Below are 16,152 nucleotides of genomic sequence, written 5' to 3'. Positions count from 1 at the left end.
TCAATTTGAGTCTCATCTGACCAGAGTACCTTCTTCCATATGTTTGGGGAGTCTCCCACATGCCTTTTGGCCAACACCAAACATGTTTGCTTCTTCTTATTTTTTAAGCAATGGCTTTTTTTCTGGCCACTCTTCCATAAAGTGTATGGCTTAAAGTGGTCCTATGGACAGATACTCCAATCTCTGCTGTGGAGCTTTGCAGCTCCTTCAGGGTTATCTTTGGTCTTTTTGTTGCCTCTCTGATTAATACCCTACATGCCTGGTCCATGAGTTTTGGTGGGCGGCCCACTCTTGGCATGTTTGCCCCTTCCTTAGTGGTGTTGCAGACTCTGAGGCCTTTCAGAACAGGTGTATATATACTGACATCATCTAACAGATCATGTGACACTTAGATTTCACACAAGTGGACTTTATTTAACTAATTATGTGACTTCTGAAGGTAATTGGTTGCACCAGATCTTATTTAGGGGCTTCATAGCAAAGGGGTTGAATCCATATACACGCACCACTTTTCAGTTAAAAAAAAAAAATTGGGGGGGGAACAAGTTGTTTTTTAAATTTCACTTCAATTTGGACTATTTTGTGTATGTCCATTACATGAAATCCAAATAAAAATCTATTTAAATTGCTGGTTGTAATGCAACAAAATAGGAAAATGCAAAGGGGATGAGTACTTTTGCAAGGCACTGTACTTCTTATCAAATACTCATTTTGAACTATCGTAACGTTCTTGGATCTGCAAAACCCCCACCCTTGCTCATTATTCAGTACTACACATGGGTTTAATTATTTATTTGCTAGCTAACTAAATAATAACACAGAATTAACATACACACTTTACATGAGACAAAGGTGCCTAGTGGACTGACAAAATATGACGGCTTTTACACAGAGATGGAGAGGGGGACAAAGACAGAGACCGAGAAAAACGTAAACATTCTATAACTATTCTCCCATTAAACATATACTTTGCACATGAACCGCCGCCAATTTGGAATAAGAAATCATGAATGTGTTTACGTGTGAAATGCCTTTGTTCGTTGTTTATCTCGGTCGGAACCAAGCCTTCTCGGAAAGTTGTTAGCCTTCTAGCTGTATGGCTCTGATTGTCTGAAATGGCTATCCCCTTTCCCATCTTCTACTGTTGTTCACTCTGGAAGATAACAGCCATCTCGACGGTTCCCATTGGTGATGAGCGTAGTAAGATAGTCTCACTTAGATTAGCTTTTCTCAATATCTAACTTAAGGCAGCTGTACCAGTGATTTTCTGAGATGAGCTTCTCGCCTCTTCCTCCTCGTGTTGGTATTCAGGATTCGGACCACAATAGACATGAGCTGCAGCTCTTCATCTCTCTGGTCTAAAGGAAGGTGAGTATTTCTTCACCCCATGTTGAGATTCAGAGTTTCAGCCATTTAAAACATGTAGCTCTCGCCTCACGCTTCCTGGTCTAATGTTAATTTCGTAACAAAGGCTTTTTATGCACTCTGGCCAAAAGGGGCGTTCCATCATGCTGACAAGCTCTCTGACCTCACTCGGGGCGTGGCTACTTAATGTGCAAAGGATATGATTAGAAGTTCTCTCTTACCCGTCCTAAAAGCTCTTTCATATCTTAACAGAAATACTTGAATAATTTTTCATATTGTATTCACAACATATTGGATGAAAACTTGACAGAGAAAGTGGGTATCCTTTCCAAGTTGTAGTATTTGGTCCATATCGTTTTTAATAACATCACAAAATCAAAAACAATATGACATTAGTTTCCTATGTCTCCCCACTGACTATTTCCCATATCGTTACTTTAGAAATATTGTTCCATGATTCACTTTTTTAACGTTAAGAGTTTTCGGGCGGCAAAAATCTCTCTAGACAACAATTTCTTTGGTTGATACTAAAGAGTAGAGAGAGAGTTCTCTCCTGCTTAAATTTACGACCAGGTGTGGAGGTTTCAAAACCCCCACAGTTCCCTCTTCCCCTCATTTGTCGGTGGGAGAGGGTCTGGTTAATATCAGCCATTGCTAAGCTGACCTGACCCATTGTAATCCTCACAGGACAGTCATGACACAGTGTTGTAACAATGTGCAAATACTTAGAAAAGAAAAAAATGGAAAATAAATAAATGTAAATACATGTTTTTTTTTCTTCAAACACCATTGTTAACAGGTCACAAATCTTGCTGCTGTGATTGCACGCTGTGGGTCTGGAATTGTATTTGTTTTCAAATTCTTTGTGGGTCTGTGTAATCTGAGGGTATTATGCATCTCTAATATGCTCATACATTTGGCAGGCGGTTAGGAAGTGCAGCTCAGTTTTCAATGGATTTTGTAGGCAGTGTGCACAGCCTGTACATTAGTCAAAGCTTTTCTTAATTTTGGGTCAGTCACAGTGGTCCTGTACTCTGTTTAGGGCCAAATAGCGTTCTAGTTTGCTCAGTGAAAAGAAAAATATATGTTTACAATGTGTCACGTAATATTGTTTTGTGTTCTCATGATTTCGGTTGGGTCTAATTGTGTTTCCAGGACCAGCTTGCTATCTCTCCCTCTCTCCTACACCCTGTCTGTCCCTGCTCTCCCTCTCTCATTCCCAGTGTCTGCTTCACTGTCAACCTTTCCCCACTCTCCTCTAGCCCCCCTCTTTCTGTCACTCACTTTCTCTTCTGTTTCCGCTCTGCCCCTTTTCTCTCTATCTGTCTCTGAAAGTCTCCTCTCCCCTGGCGTCCGTAGGGAAATAGAGGTGGGGAAAATCTGTTCTCACAGTCTGGCTGGCGGAGGCAGAGACAGAGTTAGTGGCAGATGCAGGCTTATCGCCTCAGCTGTTTTCCAGGCCAGTATGTCTGCCCTAGAGGAAGCCTGATTTAAATTTCAGACCATACATTTGATGTAGATAGATTTACCTGTGCCTATAATGCCACATGTATGTGTGCAATTTAAAGGTTTGCCTATATTATTGACAACATGCAGGTAGCGTACATGATTTTGAATTCTAGTCATGTGTATTCAGCTATCCAGTGCTGCCAACAACTCATGCCAGTTGCTGACTGTTTGCGGGTATATATTGTGGTGTCTCTGTGTGTACAATGGGTGCTGTGTAAAGCACAAAAGGCCATTGTTTTCAAAATCAAGTTTGCTGGGTTTTCACTGTTTATATAGTATTTTCATGAGCCAGGGGTCAAACTAATGTTCTTTCTTTTCCACGCTTTTCCTGGCAGAGGGAGCTCTCTCCCTCTGGCACATACACACCCCAACATTCATGCACACAACCACACACACACACACCTGGAGCCTAAACTGCTTAGGGTTGTGAAGAAGTAACAACATATTGACAACAGCATTTGGATTTTGTATACAAGCTGCAAGCATAATACAGACAAATCCAAGCTTGCATACAAATTCATTGCGAGATCTGGCAAGCCTTTCCAAATAGCTTTTTGATGCTTAATATAGAGTGGAGAGAAGCCTGTCAGCAGTGGAGTGACTCAAGTACCCTGTTGCCTCTGCATTCATGACATCATCACTGTCCCAAACTTCCTGCCTTTGCCCACTGCTTTAAAGAGATGGGATGGATCCTCACATTGTCTAAAACTGGAGCAAGAAGTGGTTAAAGTTGCAACTAACTGAGTCCTTTTGTCAATCCTCTGTATGATGAGGTCATAAGCAGTTGTGGGTTTTCAGCAGGTCTGGGTGTTATTGATGTTATTTTAATGTTTTGCCATGACCACCAGCTTATGTGTGTCTTTGTGTGCCATATAATTAAATAGAACACGTTCACATGAAATAGTCATATAATATATCTCTATGGTGTCTTTATCACCAGGTGCGGGAGCTGCAGACGCGTCTCCAGAGCTCCCAGCCTGCAGGCCTTTCCAGCCCCGGGCGTCTCACCCCCGCCTCTCGTCCAATCAACCCCAGCACTGGGGAACTCAGCACCAGCAGCAGCAGTAACGACATACCTGTGGCCAAGGTAGAACACACACACTATGACATGCATAGTAAGGGGAAGAAAAAAAAGTTATGCACATGGAAGTACATTTAAGGGTTAAGACCTCACACGGTCTTGAGTAATAGAATTGATGAAATAGAATATCGTACATTCATATGAGGTAATGCAATGTCTCTCTGGGGATATTATGAACTCTCCTCTGGAATGACCAAGGACACATTTTTTTTGTTTTTGCACTTTTCACCATCTCTTATAGTACTGTCTCTATGAGTTGAATTGCGCGCGCGCACACACACACACACACACACACACACACACACACTAATCAGCGTACTAGCCTTTGGCTTGTCCAGCCAGAGAGGGACAGTGGTAATCAGGCAACCATTCGCTCTTCCACTGTCCCGCGTGTGTCCTTGACATTGAGCCTCAGAGGGAATACAATACATTAGAGCAGTGGACCTTTTCTGAGCCGAGATCACTTTCTGAGTCAAAATGAAGGCTGAGACATACCCCAGATAAAAAAAAATGTAAACCTATGCAACATTAACCTATTAAAAACAGTTCTGTAGAAATTAAGTTTGCTATATGCGCAATTCATTATGCAATGCCTGAATTGCCCTGCCAATGATGGTTTTATCAGACATTACATTTCACACTGGTAATAGATCATCATTTGTTGTATTACTTGTGAGCATACATTGAAATGACGTGCTTGCTTTGTGTTACTGGACTGCTTGTGCCTGCCTCTGATGGTCAGTCTCAGCAGCCGGGGAGGTTATCAGTGGGTCCGCCTCTCACCATCAGACTATCCCTCAGCCCTCCCCGCTCCGCTAAGACCAAAAAGGGGATGGCGAAACTCGCGCTAATGGCAAAACTCGAGTCCCACCGCATTAGTTCTGCCTCATGTACAAATTCATGTTGTTGCTCTTATGACCAGAGTAAGTGAAATATTCCTTGATTTAAGTCACTAATAATAACAATGCACGCCTATCGATACACGTTGCTACTCATTCATTGAAACTGTAGTGTGAGTGGTTAAGCGCTGTAGTGTGAGTGGCTTATAAAAGTGATGAATAAAAATTCAACATGAACTCACTCATAAAAACAGCAGCTCTTTGCTGTAATTGGTGACAGTCTCTCTTTAGTCATGGTTTTAGATGTTTTGAAATCACTGTATCAGCTTCCTTTGCTGTGTGCTCGAGAAAGCTGTAGGTAAAGCCTGTAGGTGCACTTGATTTTCTCTCCGGGCACGCAGAGTTGGTACCTTCAGACATATGGCAGCTGAAAAAAGTGCACCTACTGCCAACAGTGCGAGACGGAAAAAAGTAGGAATGTAAGGCTGTATCGCTGTTGTTTTATATAGAAATGTTTTGCAATTGACTAGGAATGCCTTGGAGATCAAGCAGTTTGTTGTCTTGTTGCTAGGTGGCGGAGCGGGTGAAACTGTCTAAAACCAGGTCGGAGTCTTCCTCCACCGAGAGGCCTGTTCTGGGATCAGAGATCAGCAGCATCGGGGTAAGGAGCTACTGGATGCCTATTCAATACTGAAGGCTTTGAGGGGGAAGATGGCAATGTTAAAATAAAGGAAGTAGGATAGAGAGAGGGGTAGACAGAATACGAGAGAGAGCGACAGTAGGTAGGACATTTCCTTGTAGCAGCTGGCCGATGATAACCGCAGCATCAGCAGAAGTGTCAGAGATGGGTATCTATCACCAGTATGGTGTGACAGACCTGGTGTAGCTCATACCCCACTGCTCCCCTCCCTCTGCACCCACAAAGCCCCGTTGACACTAAAGATAGATCTGACAACGTCACCTCGAACAGAGGAACAGGGAGGGGGGGAACTATCAACAGCTACAGTGCCATCGGAAAGTATTCAGACCCCTTTACCTTTTCACATTTTGTTACGTTACAGCCTTGTTCTAAAATGGAAAAGGGTTCCTCAACAATCTACACACAATACCCCATAATGACAAAGCGAAAACGGGTTTGTATACATTTTTGCAAATGTATTGAAAACAGAAATACCTTATTTACATAAGTATTCAGACCCTTTGCTATGAGACTCGAATTTGAGCTTAGGTGCATCCTGTTTCCATTGATCATCCTTTTTTATTTATTTATTTCACCTTTATTTAACCAGGTAGGCTAGTTGAGAACAAGTTCTCATTTACAACTGCGACCTGGCCAAGATAAAGCATAGCAGTGTGAACAAACAACAACGCAGAGTTACACATGGAGTAAACAATAAACAAGGCAATAACACAGTAGAAAAAAAGAGTCTATATACATTGTGTGCAAAAGGTATGAGGAGGTAGGTGAATAATTACAATTTTGCAGATTAACACTGGAGTGATACATGATCAGATGGTCATGTGCAGGTAGAGATACTGGTGTGCAAAAGAGCAGAAAAGTAAATAAATAAAAACAGTATGGGGATGAAGTAGGTAAATTGGGTGGGCTATATACCGATGGACTATGTATAGCTGCAGCGATCGGTTAGCTGCTCAAATAGCAGATGTTTAAAGTTGGTGAGGGAGATAAAAGTCTCCAACTTCAGCGATTTTTTAAAAAATTCGTTCCAGTCACAGGCAGCAGAGAACTAGAAGGAAGGGCGGCCAAATGAGGTGTTGGCTTTAGGGATGATCAGTGAGATACACCTGCTGGAGCGCGTGATACGGGTGGGTGTTGCCATCGTGACCAGTGAACTGAGATAAGGCGGAGCTTTACCTAGCATGGACTTGTAGATAACCTGGAGCCAGTGGGTCTGGCGAGAATATGCAGCGAGGGCCAGCCGACTAGAGCATACAGGTCGCAGTGGTGGGTGGTATAAGGTGCTTTAGTAACAAAACGGATGGCACTGTGATAAACTGCATCCAGTTTGCTGAGTAGAGTATTGGAAGCTATTTTGTAGATGACATCGCCGAAATCGAGGATCGGTAGGATAGTCAGTTTTACTAGGGTAAGTTTGGCGGCGTGAGTGGAGGTTTTGTTGTGGAATAGAAAGCCGACTCTAGATTTGATTTTCGATTGGAGATGTTTGATATGAGTCTGGAAGGAGAGTTTACAGTCTAGCCAGACACCTAGGTACTTATAGATGTCCACATATTCTAGGTCGGAACCATCCAGGGAGGTGATGCTAGTCGGGCGTGCAGGTGCAGGCAGCGAATGGTTGACAAGCATGCATTTGGTTTTACTAGCGTTTAAGAGCAGTTTTTACAACTTGATTGGAGTCCAACTGTGTTAAATTCAATTGATTATACAATATTTGGAAAGGCACACATCGGTTTATATAAGATCCCACAGTTGACAGTGCATGTCTGATCAAAAACCAATTGAGATTGAAGGAATTGTCAGTAGAACTCCGAGACTGGATTGTTTTGAAGCATGGATCTGGGGAAGGGTACAAAAACATTTCTCCAGCATTGAAGGACTCTTTGGCCTGAATGCCAAACGTCACATCTGGAGGAAACCTGCACCATCCCTATGATGAAGCATGGTGGTGGCAGCATCATGCTGTGAGGATGTTTTTCAGCAGCAGGGACTGGGAGACTAGTCAGGATCGAGGCAAAGATGAATGGAGCAAAGTACAGAGATCTTTATTGAAAACCTGCTACAGAGTGCTCACGACCTCAGACTGGGGTGAAGGTTCACTGTCCAACAGGACAACGACCCTAAGCACACAGACAAGACAACGCAGGAGTGTCTTTGGGATAAGTCTCTGAATGTCTTTGAGTGGCCCAGCCAGAGCCCGGACTTGAACCCGATCGAACATCTCTGGAAAGACCTGATATAGCTGTGCAGCAACGCTTCCCATCCAACCGGACAGAACTTGAGATGATCTGCAGAGAAGAATGGGAGAAACTTCCCAAATACAGGTGTTCCAAGCTTGTATCATCATACCCAAGAAGACTCAACGTTGTAATTTCTGCCAAAGGTGCTTAAACAAAGTACTGAGTAAAGGGTCTGAATACTTATGTAAATGTGATATTTCAGTTTCTTTTTTATAATTTAGCTAAAATATCTAAACATGTTTTTGCTTTGTCATTACGGGGTATTGTGTATAGTTTGGTTAGTAAAAAAGCAATTGAGTCAATTTTAGAATAAGGCTGTAACATAACAAAATGTGGAGCAAGTCAAGGGGTCTTAATACTTTCCAAAGGCACTGTACAGTACAGTCGTGGCCAAAAGTTTTGAGAATGACACAAATATAAATTTACACAAAGTTTGCTGCCTCAGTTTGTGTGATGGCAATTTGCATATACTCCAGAATGTTATGAAGAGTGATCAAATGAATTGCAATTAATTGCAAAGTCCCTCTTTGCCATGCAAATGAACTGAATCCCCCAAAAACATTTCCACTACATTTCAGCCCTGCCACAAAAGGACCAGCTGACATCATGTCAGTGATTCTCTCGTTAACCCAGGTGTGAGTGTTGATGAGGACAAGGCTGGAGATCACTCTGTCATGCTGATTGAGTTCGAATAACAGACTGGAAGCTTCAAAAGGAGGGGGGTGCTTGGAATCATTGTTCTTCCTCTGTCAACAATGGTTACCTGCAAGGAAACATGTGCCGTCAAGGATATTGCTGCCAGTAAGATTGCACCTAAATCAACCATTTATCGGATCATCAAGGACTTCAAGGAGAGCAGTTAAATTGTTGTGAAGAAGGCTTCAGGGCGCCCAAGAAAGTCCAGCAAGCGCCAGGACCGTCTCCTAAAGTTGATTCAGCTGCGGGATCGGGGCACCACCAGTACAGAGCTTGCTCAGGAATGGCAGCAGGCAGGTGTGAGTGCATCTGCACGAACAGTGAGGCAAAGACTTTTGGAGGATGGCCTGGTGTCAAGAAGGGCAGCAAAGAAGCCACTTCTCTCCAGGAAAAACATCGGGGACAGACTGATAATCTGCAAAAGGTACAGGGATTGGACTGCTGAGGACTGGGGTAAAGTCATTTTCTCTGATGAATCCCCTTTCCGATTGTTTGGGGCATCCGGAAAAAAAGCTTGTCCGGAGAAGACAAGGTGAGCACTACCATCAGTCCTGTGTCATGCCAAAAGTAAAGAATCCTGAGACCATTCATGTGTGGGGTTGCTTCTCAGCCAAGGGAGTGGGCTGACTCACAATTTTGCCTAAGAACACAGCCATGGGTACCAACACATCCTCCGAGAGCAACTTCTCCCAACCATCCAGGTTGGTGCCGAACAATGCCTTTTCCAGCATGATGGAGCACCTTGCCATAAGTCAAAAGTGATAACTAAGTGGCTCGGGGAACAAAACATCAATATTTTGGGTCCATGGCCAGGAAACTCCCCAGACCTTAATCCCATTGAAAACTTGTGGTCAATCCTCAAAAGGCAGGTGGACAAACAAAAACCCACAAATTCTGACAAACTCCATGCATTGATTATGCAAGAATGGGCTGCCATCAGTCAGGATGTGGCCCAGAAGTTAATTAACAGCATGCCAGGGCAGATTGCAGAGGTCTTGAAAATGAAGGGTCAACACAGCAAATATTGACTCTTTGCATCAACTTCATGTAATTGTCAGTGAAAGCCTTTGACACTTATGAAATGCATGTAATTATACTTCAGTATTCCATAATAACATCTGACAAAAATATCTAAAGACACTGAAGCAGTAAACTTTGTGTAAATTAATATTTGTGTCATTCTCAAAACTTTTGGCCACAACTGTACATCGTTTTATCTCTCTCCTCTTTCATTCCTCTTCTGATGCCCTCTTTTCTCTAGTGCCTCCCTCCCTCTCTCCCTTTCCTTCCCGCTCTTTTTATATCTCCCTCTCTCCCCTTGGTGTGTGTTCAGGTGTGAGTGACAGGAACCAATCCTAATGATTCCAGGGCTTCTCTTTTCCTTGAAGCTCTGGCCACCAAAATTCTCTTTAGCCGGAACCCATCTGGCCCAAAATAGACTTGAAAGAGAGTGAGAGGGAAGAGCGAGAAAGAGATGCAGACTGTTAGTATTCCTCTGGGACTAGGCTGAGACAGATTATGTAAAGGAGGGAGAGCAAAGTTCAATAGAAAACCTGTATACAATCTCTTGAAAAATAGTTTAATCTCAATAAAACCAATCTGTATAATTAAAGGTTATAAACACATTGTGTATAAACTCAATGTGGATTGAGAGAGTGGAGGATCACAAAGAAATCCCCTCAGTCTGCCTGACCCCTTAAATTCCAATTGTGATTTTTGGCTGCACCTTGACTCACATTGGATGAAGAGCTGTGTACTCCCCTCCATAGATGTAAATGTCAGTCTTTCCCCCATGTACCCCTGTTCCTCTTCCTCCCAGGTATCCAGTAATGTGGCGGAGCACTTGGCACACTCCCTCCAGGACTGCTCCAACATCCAGGAGATCTTCCAGACCCTCTACTCCCACGGATCAGCCATCTCTGAGAACAAGATCAAGGAGTTTGAGGTGGAGACGGAGAGACTTAACAGGTGACACTCAAACCACATTGCCTATCACTTAAAGCCCTGATCTTCATCTTATAAGTAATGTTATAATAAAGTTATACTGTATCCCATGAATGTCAAAATGTACACACACCTGTCTATATAAGGTCCCACAGTTGACAGTGCAACCAAGCCATGAGGTTGAAAGAATTGTCCATAGAGCTCCGAGACGGGATTGTGTCAAGGCACAAATTTTGGGAACGTTACAAAAACATTTCTGCGACATTGAAGGTTCCCAAGAATGCAGTGGCCTCATCATTCTTAAATTAAAGAAGTTTGGAACAACCAAGTATCTTCCTAGATCTGGCCAAACTGAGCAATCAGGGGATAAGGGCCTCGGTCAGGGAGGTGACCAAGAAACCGATGGTCACTCTGACAGAGCTCCAGAGTTCCCCTGTAGAGATGGGAGAACCTTCCAGAATCAAATCATATCGAATTGTATTTGTCACATGCGCCGAATACAACAGGTTTAGACCTTACAGTGAAATGCTTACTTAAAAGCCCTTAACCAACAATGCAGTTTTAAGAAAATAACAACAACAAATAAACAAATAAAAGTAACAAATAATTAAAGAGCAGTGTCAATGTGCGGGGGCACCAGTTAGTCGAGGTAATTGCAGTAATATGTGCATGCCGGTAGAGTTATTAAAGTGACAAAGCATAGATAATAAACAGAGTAGCAGCAACTTAGAAGAGTGGATGGGGGGGGGGGGGGGGGGGGGGGGGGGGGGCAATAAAAATAGTCTGGGTAGCCATTTGAGTAGATGTACAGGAGTTTAATGGCTTGGGGGTAGAAGCTGTTTAGAAACCTCTTGGTACCTCCGGTACCTACTGCTTGCCGTCTGGTAGCAAAGAGAACAGTCTATGACTAGGGTGGCTGGTGTCTTTGACAATGTGAGTCAAGGTGACAATTGTTTGTGCCTTCCTCTGACACCACCTGGTTTTAGAATAAGTTTTAGAATAAGGATGTAACGCAACAAATGTGGAAAAGATGATGGTCTGAATAATTTTCGAATGCATTGTATGTAAGTTTACATCGGTAAAATACACGAATTTGATTTGTATTGATGTAGGATAAAAAAGGCCATGTTTAAAATGTAAACTGTAGTATTAACATCCCCCTGGCCTACACTAGTTTAGAGGTTCACACTAGAGGTACTTTTCTATCAGCGAGTCTTCATTATGGGCCCTTTAAGAAAGCCCAAGCCTGTGAATGAACCCGATTCAGGCACATGTCCATTGTTTGTGTTCTAACATGCAGGTGAATTTTTATAAAACCGGTTTTATTTCCAGCTCTTCTTTTCCTCAAAAAGCTCTCTTCAGAAGTCTGTTCCAAGCGAATGAAGTAGTAACTCTTCAAACAGTGTACTTTAGGATCTTTGGGGGGGATTTCAAATGTAGCGAATTATGTTATGACGTTTCCTCATAATCCTGACTATTTGGAAGTGAGATGTGGAGATCTGAGTGTTCTCAGTAGGAGGGCTTAAGTCGTAATCCTTTGTAATTCCTGTGCGTTTTATCACTTCATTCCAGTCAGAGCTTCAGACTTAGTAGACATTTAAAGCAGATGGGTTTGAAATGTTGTGAAGCACTGCTTATACAGTTCTGTAGGTCTGTCTCTCAGGCCAAATCGAATGTCAAGATCGCGGTGATTGTTCGGTTTTCTTTTTTTTTTAAACAAAGAACACATTCGATCACTCTTTTTTTGAGGCTTATCCAAATGGATAAGTACGCTTAAAGGGATAGTTTACCTTGAAATCGAACCACTGTCATACCTCATAAGTGGTATAATACATCATAAGTGTGCCAATCCAAAATGAAGGTGGATAGCTTGGCACCCGGTAACCTGTGACTTAGATTTTGGGGTGTGTCTACTTAAAGGTTGTTATTTTGCCCATGTTTTTATGGGATGTCTAACCACCAGGATGCGGGCACGCCCTCTTTTCTCTTCATTAAGCCCTGAGTGCTTTATTGACAGCCTTAATTATATGGATAGTTACATGTCACTAGCTACTCTCATATAATCTACCCATAAAACCAAGGCCATTTGAGTAAGAGAGAGGAGGGTGGCTATAGTTGCACCGTCTGTTTGTCCCCTAACACTCCCTTTACTGCAATAGCTGATGTGTGATGAGCGATCTGGCACAAAATAACTGCCGTGAATCACCCAGGTGGGTGCTTTAAATCGCTGGTGGAGGGGTGAGTTGCAATGTGAAGTGCTTTGAGGTATAACAAGCACTTTATACAGTAAATGTAATCCAATAATGATGACTAATGTGTGTGTTCCAGCCGTATCGAGCACCTGAAGTCTCAGAATGACCTCTTGACCATCACGTTGGAGGAGTGTAAGGGCAACGCAGAGAGGATGAGCATGCTGGTCGGCAAATATGAGTCCAACGCTACCGCCCTACGACTGGCACTGCAGTACAGGTACACAAACACACGGACACACACACTCTCACGTGCGCACACACAAAGCAAGGCCTAACCTAATAGAGCATGAAAAATACACATTACTCACATTCCCACACTCATGCTTGTGCTCAAGTGCCAAGGTGAAAATCTGAATCCAAATGTCTTCATCCACATCTATGGACAAGCTTGATTTTCTTAGCTAACAAAAACCTTTATCAAGCTGTAATCGTCAGAGCCATACTAATGCTACCTCATTAGAAGCCTCTTCCGGTAATTATAATTAGGCTGCTTTCGCGGCGGTCACGGCCTCTTTTGTACGTCGCCTTAGGTCTCAGCCATCCGCATCTCATTAGCATTCTCATCCCTTTGGCCAATCAAGGGGTCTGTGTGTTTGTGTGCGGGCTCTTCTCTGATAAATTGCCCTGAAGGTGCCCATTCAGCAAACGAGAAACGAAAGGAAAACTGATCTAATCTGAGTGGTATTTATGATTAGCATAATGCTAATCATTCAACTATGCTTATTCTGTGGTGATGTTATGAGATGCAGAAAAGTTCTGTTTTGAACCCTTTTCTTGCGTGGCAAGATTTAGGGAGACTTTCTGCCAATGGCCGAGCTCAAATGGAAAAAGTAGCATTTTTAGCTGTTGATGTTGGGTGAATGTTGTGTTTCTCATGGCATTCTGCCATAGCATGTCTCAGGAAGATGGTACTCATGTTGCCTCATCGGCAAAGCTTAGCTATGATCAGATGCGTAAACTGACAGACACCGAAATAGAAATAATAAAGCAATAAAAGATCATGAATTGTCTTGCCCATTACACCGGAGTACACAACACACTGAATAGCCCCCAAATCATTGTTAATAAAATTTGATTTGATTTGATTTAATATCACACCACTTACATTACACACACACTCTCTCAATGTATACATTTCTCCCTGTAGCCCTGATGCCAGCGCTTTGATTGAATTCAGCCCCACCGAGTGTGATGTCAGCGAGGCCACCCCGTTGGGTCATTTGGGAAGAGATAGACTTTCATTGGAGCGAGGGTGGATGGGGGACTGCGGTGTGTGTGTGTGTCTAATATGTGGTGGAAGATTCTTCAAGGCTCGCTCGCTCTGTGTGTGTGTGTGTGCATGTGTGTTCGTTGGACTTTTTGTGTCATTTTAAAACTATAATCATAAGATAAAAAATCAGGGTGTATTCTGGTGGTGATGCTGACAACTTTTTGGTGTTTTTCAGGCAGAAACTTTTTTTGTTCATTCTTGAGAGAGTGACTAACTCATAGTGTTGGAGTGAGCTATTAAAGGGTGTAAAGGTATCCACAGGATTTGATTTGGTACGGCTGAACTAGCAGTCGTGTGCGTGAGTGTGTAAATGGGAAACGTGTGACTTTCAATCAGGTCTGGCCCTCTAATGTCAACAGTCTCTCACACTCACACACACGCACACACAAACACCTGACCTACCTCAAATCTACTCAAAATAAAGAGAGACTATCTATGAGGACAAAATAAATACAATAGATGTTCCATGTCTAAATTGAGTGCAGACTTCAGACTTCCTCTGTGGACAAATGAGGAGTTTTCTTTGTAGGCGTAATACTTGGTTAATTACCCAAAGCTCTCTCTGTATTTGTTTGGAGTAGAGGTGTTTTTTTTCTTGATGTGTAATCACTGACTGATTAAAAGATATTGCCTCGCTAAAAGATTTCCACAGGATTGTTTTTCTTCCATCTCTGAGCCCCAGGCAAACACACACACACACACACACGCAACACACGCTATAATGACTGTAGTTATATAGAAATCAGCACCTCTCAGCCATAGTCCTTTGGAACGCTTGATGAAAGTGCAGCCCAGATAAGTGGACGCAAGAGGCCTCTGCATTCCTCCACTAAGAGTGTGTGTGTGTGTGTGTGTGTGTGTGTGTGTGTGTGTGAGTGAGAGAGAGAGTTGATATGTGTTATCATTCAGTAGTTGAGTAGTGCAAATAGGTTTAGCTGACATGTTTGTCTATGGGTTCTTTGTTAATCAGTGATCAGGGGCCTAATGAGATACTTTATAAGTGTGTGAGTGTTAAGCAAAATAATAATAAGATGTTTTATTGTCACATACACCGGATAGGTGCAGTGAAATGTGTTGTTTTACAGGGTCAGCCATAGAAGTTCGGCACCACTGGAGCAATTATGGTTAAGTGCCTTGCTCAAGGGCACATCGACAGACTTTTCACCTTGTCAGCTCGTGTTTGTGTTCTGTCTCCCAGTGAACAGTGTATAGAGGCCTATGAGCTGCTGTTGACGCTGGCGGAGAGTGAACAGAGTCTGGTACTGGGCCAGTTCAGAGCTGCCGGAGTGGGCGACGTAGGTGAGTAACACACACACACTCACTCTTCATGCCTACACGGGCTCGTTTGTTCTTTGATCAGTGCAGATTTGTTTCTTCCTACACTCAGAGGCCCACAGTTGAACTCCAACCAATCAAAGCAAAGAGGCCACATCTCAAAAATACTCTTTTAATCTATTACTCATTATATACTCTCTTTTATGAATTGCTCCACTCTCATTTCATTCCTTTGCAAACCTCACCTCCATCAGTCCTTCTGTTTTCTCTTCACTTCACTTCACTTCATCCTCCCATCATAAACTTTAATCAGACTAAATAAATATAAAGATCCAGTCCATTTAAAAAATTGTAGGCCCCTTACACTTCAGTGTTGTGATGCAAAAATTCTAGCAAAGTGAATAGCGCTTAGAATTAAAAAGGTATTTTCAGATATTATTCATTCTAACCAGACAGTTTTTTTCTTAATTTTTTTCTTAAGGACATTCAGAGACTTTTCCCGAAGGCAGTCCTGCGTTGTCTTGGCTGTGTGCTTAGGGTTGTTGTCCTGTTGGAAGGTGAACCTTCGCCCCAGTCTGAGATCTTGAGCACTCTGGAGCAGGTTTTGATGAAGAATCTCTCTGTACTTTGCTCCATTGATCTTTCCCTCGATCCTGACTAGTCTCCCAGTCCCTGCCGCTGAAAAACATCCCCACCGCATGATGCTGCCACCACCATGCTTCACCGTAGGGATGGTGCCAGGTTTCCTCCAGACGTGATGCTTTGCATTCAGGCCAAAGAGTTCAATCTTGGTTTCATCAGACCAGAGAATCTTGTTTCTCATGGTCTGAGAATCGTTAGGCGCCTTTTGGCAAACTCCAAGCGGGCTGTCATGTGCCTTTTACTGAGGTGTGGCTTCCGCCTGGCCTGATTGGTTGAGTGCTGCAGAGATGGTTGTCCTTCTAGAATGTTCTCCCATCTCCACAGAGGCACTATAAAGCT

At 42.9% G+C, this 16,152-nt stretch overlaps 1 protein-coding gene across 3 annotated transcripts in view; it reads left to right on the top strand.

Annotated features, from left to right (window-relative positions):
* LOC135544425 (colorectal mutant cancer protein-like) overlaps nucleotides 1-16,152 on the top strand; it is a 129,509-nt gene that overhangs the window by 88,443 nt on the left and 24,914 nt on the right. For all 3 annotated transcript variants that reach the window (XM_064972019.1, XM_064972020.1, XM_064972021.1), the window contains 5 exons: nucleotides 3,815-3,961; nucleotides 5,366-5,455; nucleotides 10,250-10,398; nucleotides 12,703-12,843; nucleotides 15,095-15,195. In XM_064972019.1, coding sequence (XP_064828091.1) covers nucleotides 3,815-3,961; nucleotides 5,366-5,455; nucleotides 10,250-10,398; nucleotides 12,703-12,843; nucleotides 15,095-15,195 — 628 coding nt within the window. The remainder of the gene's footprint in view (nucleotides 1-3,814; nucleotides 3,962-5,365; nucleotides 5,456-10,249; nucleotides 10,399-12,702; nucleotides 12,844-15,094; nucleotides 15,196-16,152) is intronic.

Source organism: Oncorhynchus masou, chromosome 8 (assembly GCF_036934945.1).
Source record: "Oncorhynchus masou masou isolate Uvic2021 chromosome 8, UVic_Omas_1.1, whole genome shotgun sequence".
Classification (NCBI taxonomy): domain Eukaryota; kingdom Metazoa; phylum Chordata; class Actinopteri; order Salmoniformes; family Salmonidae; genus Oncorhynchus; species Oncorhynchus masou.
This window is presented reverse-complemented; position numbering and strand designations above follow the sequence as displayed.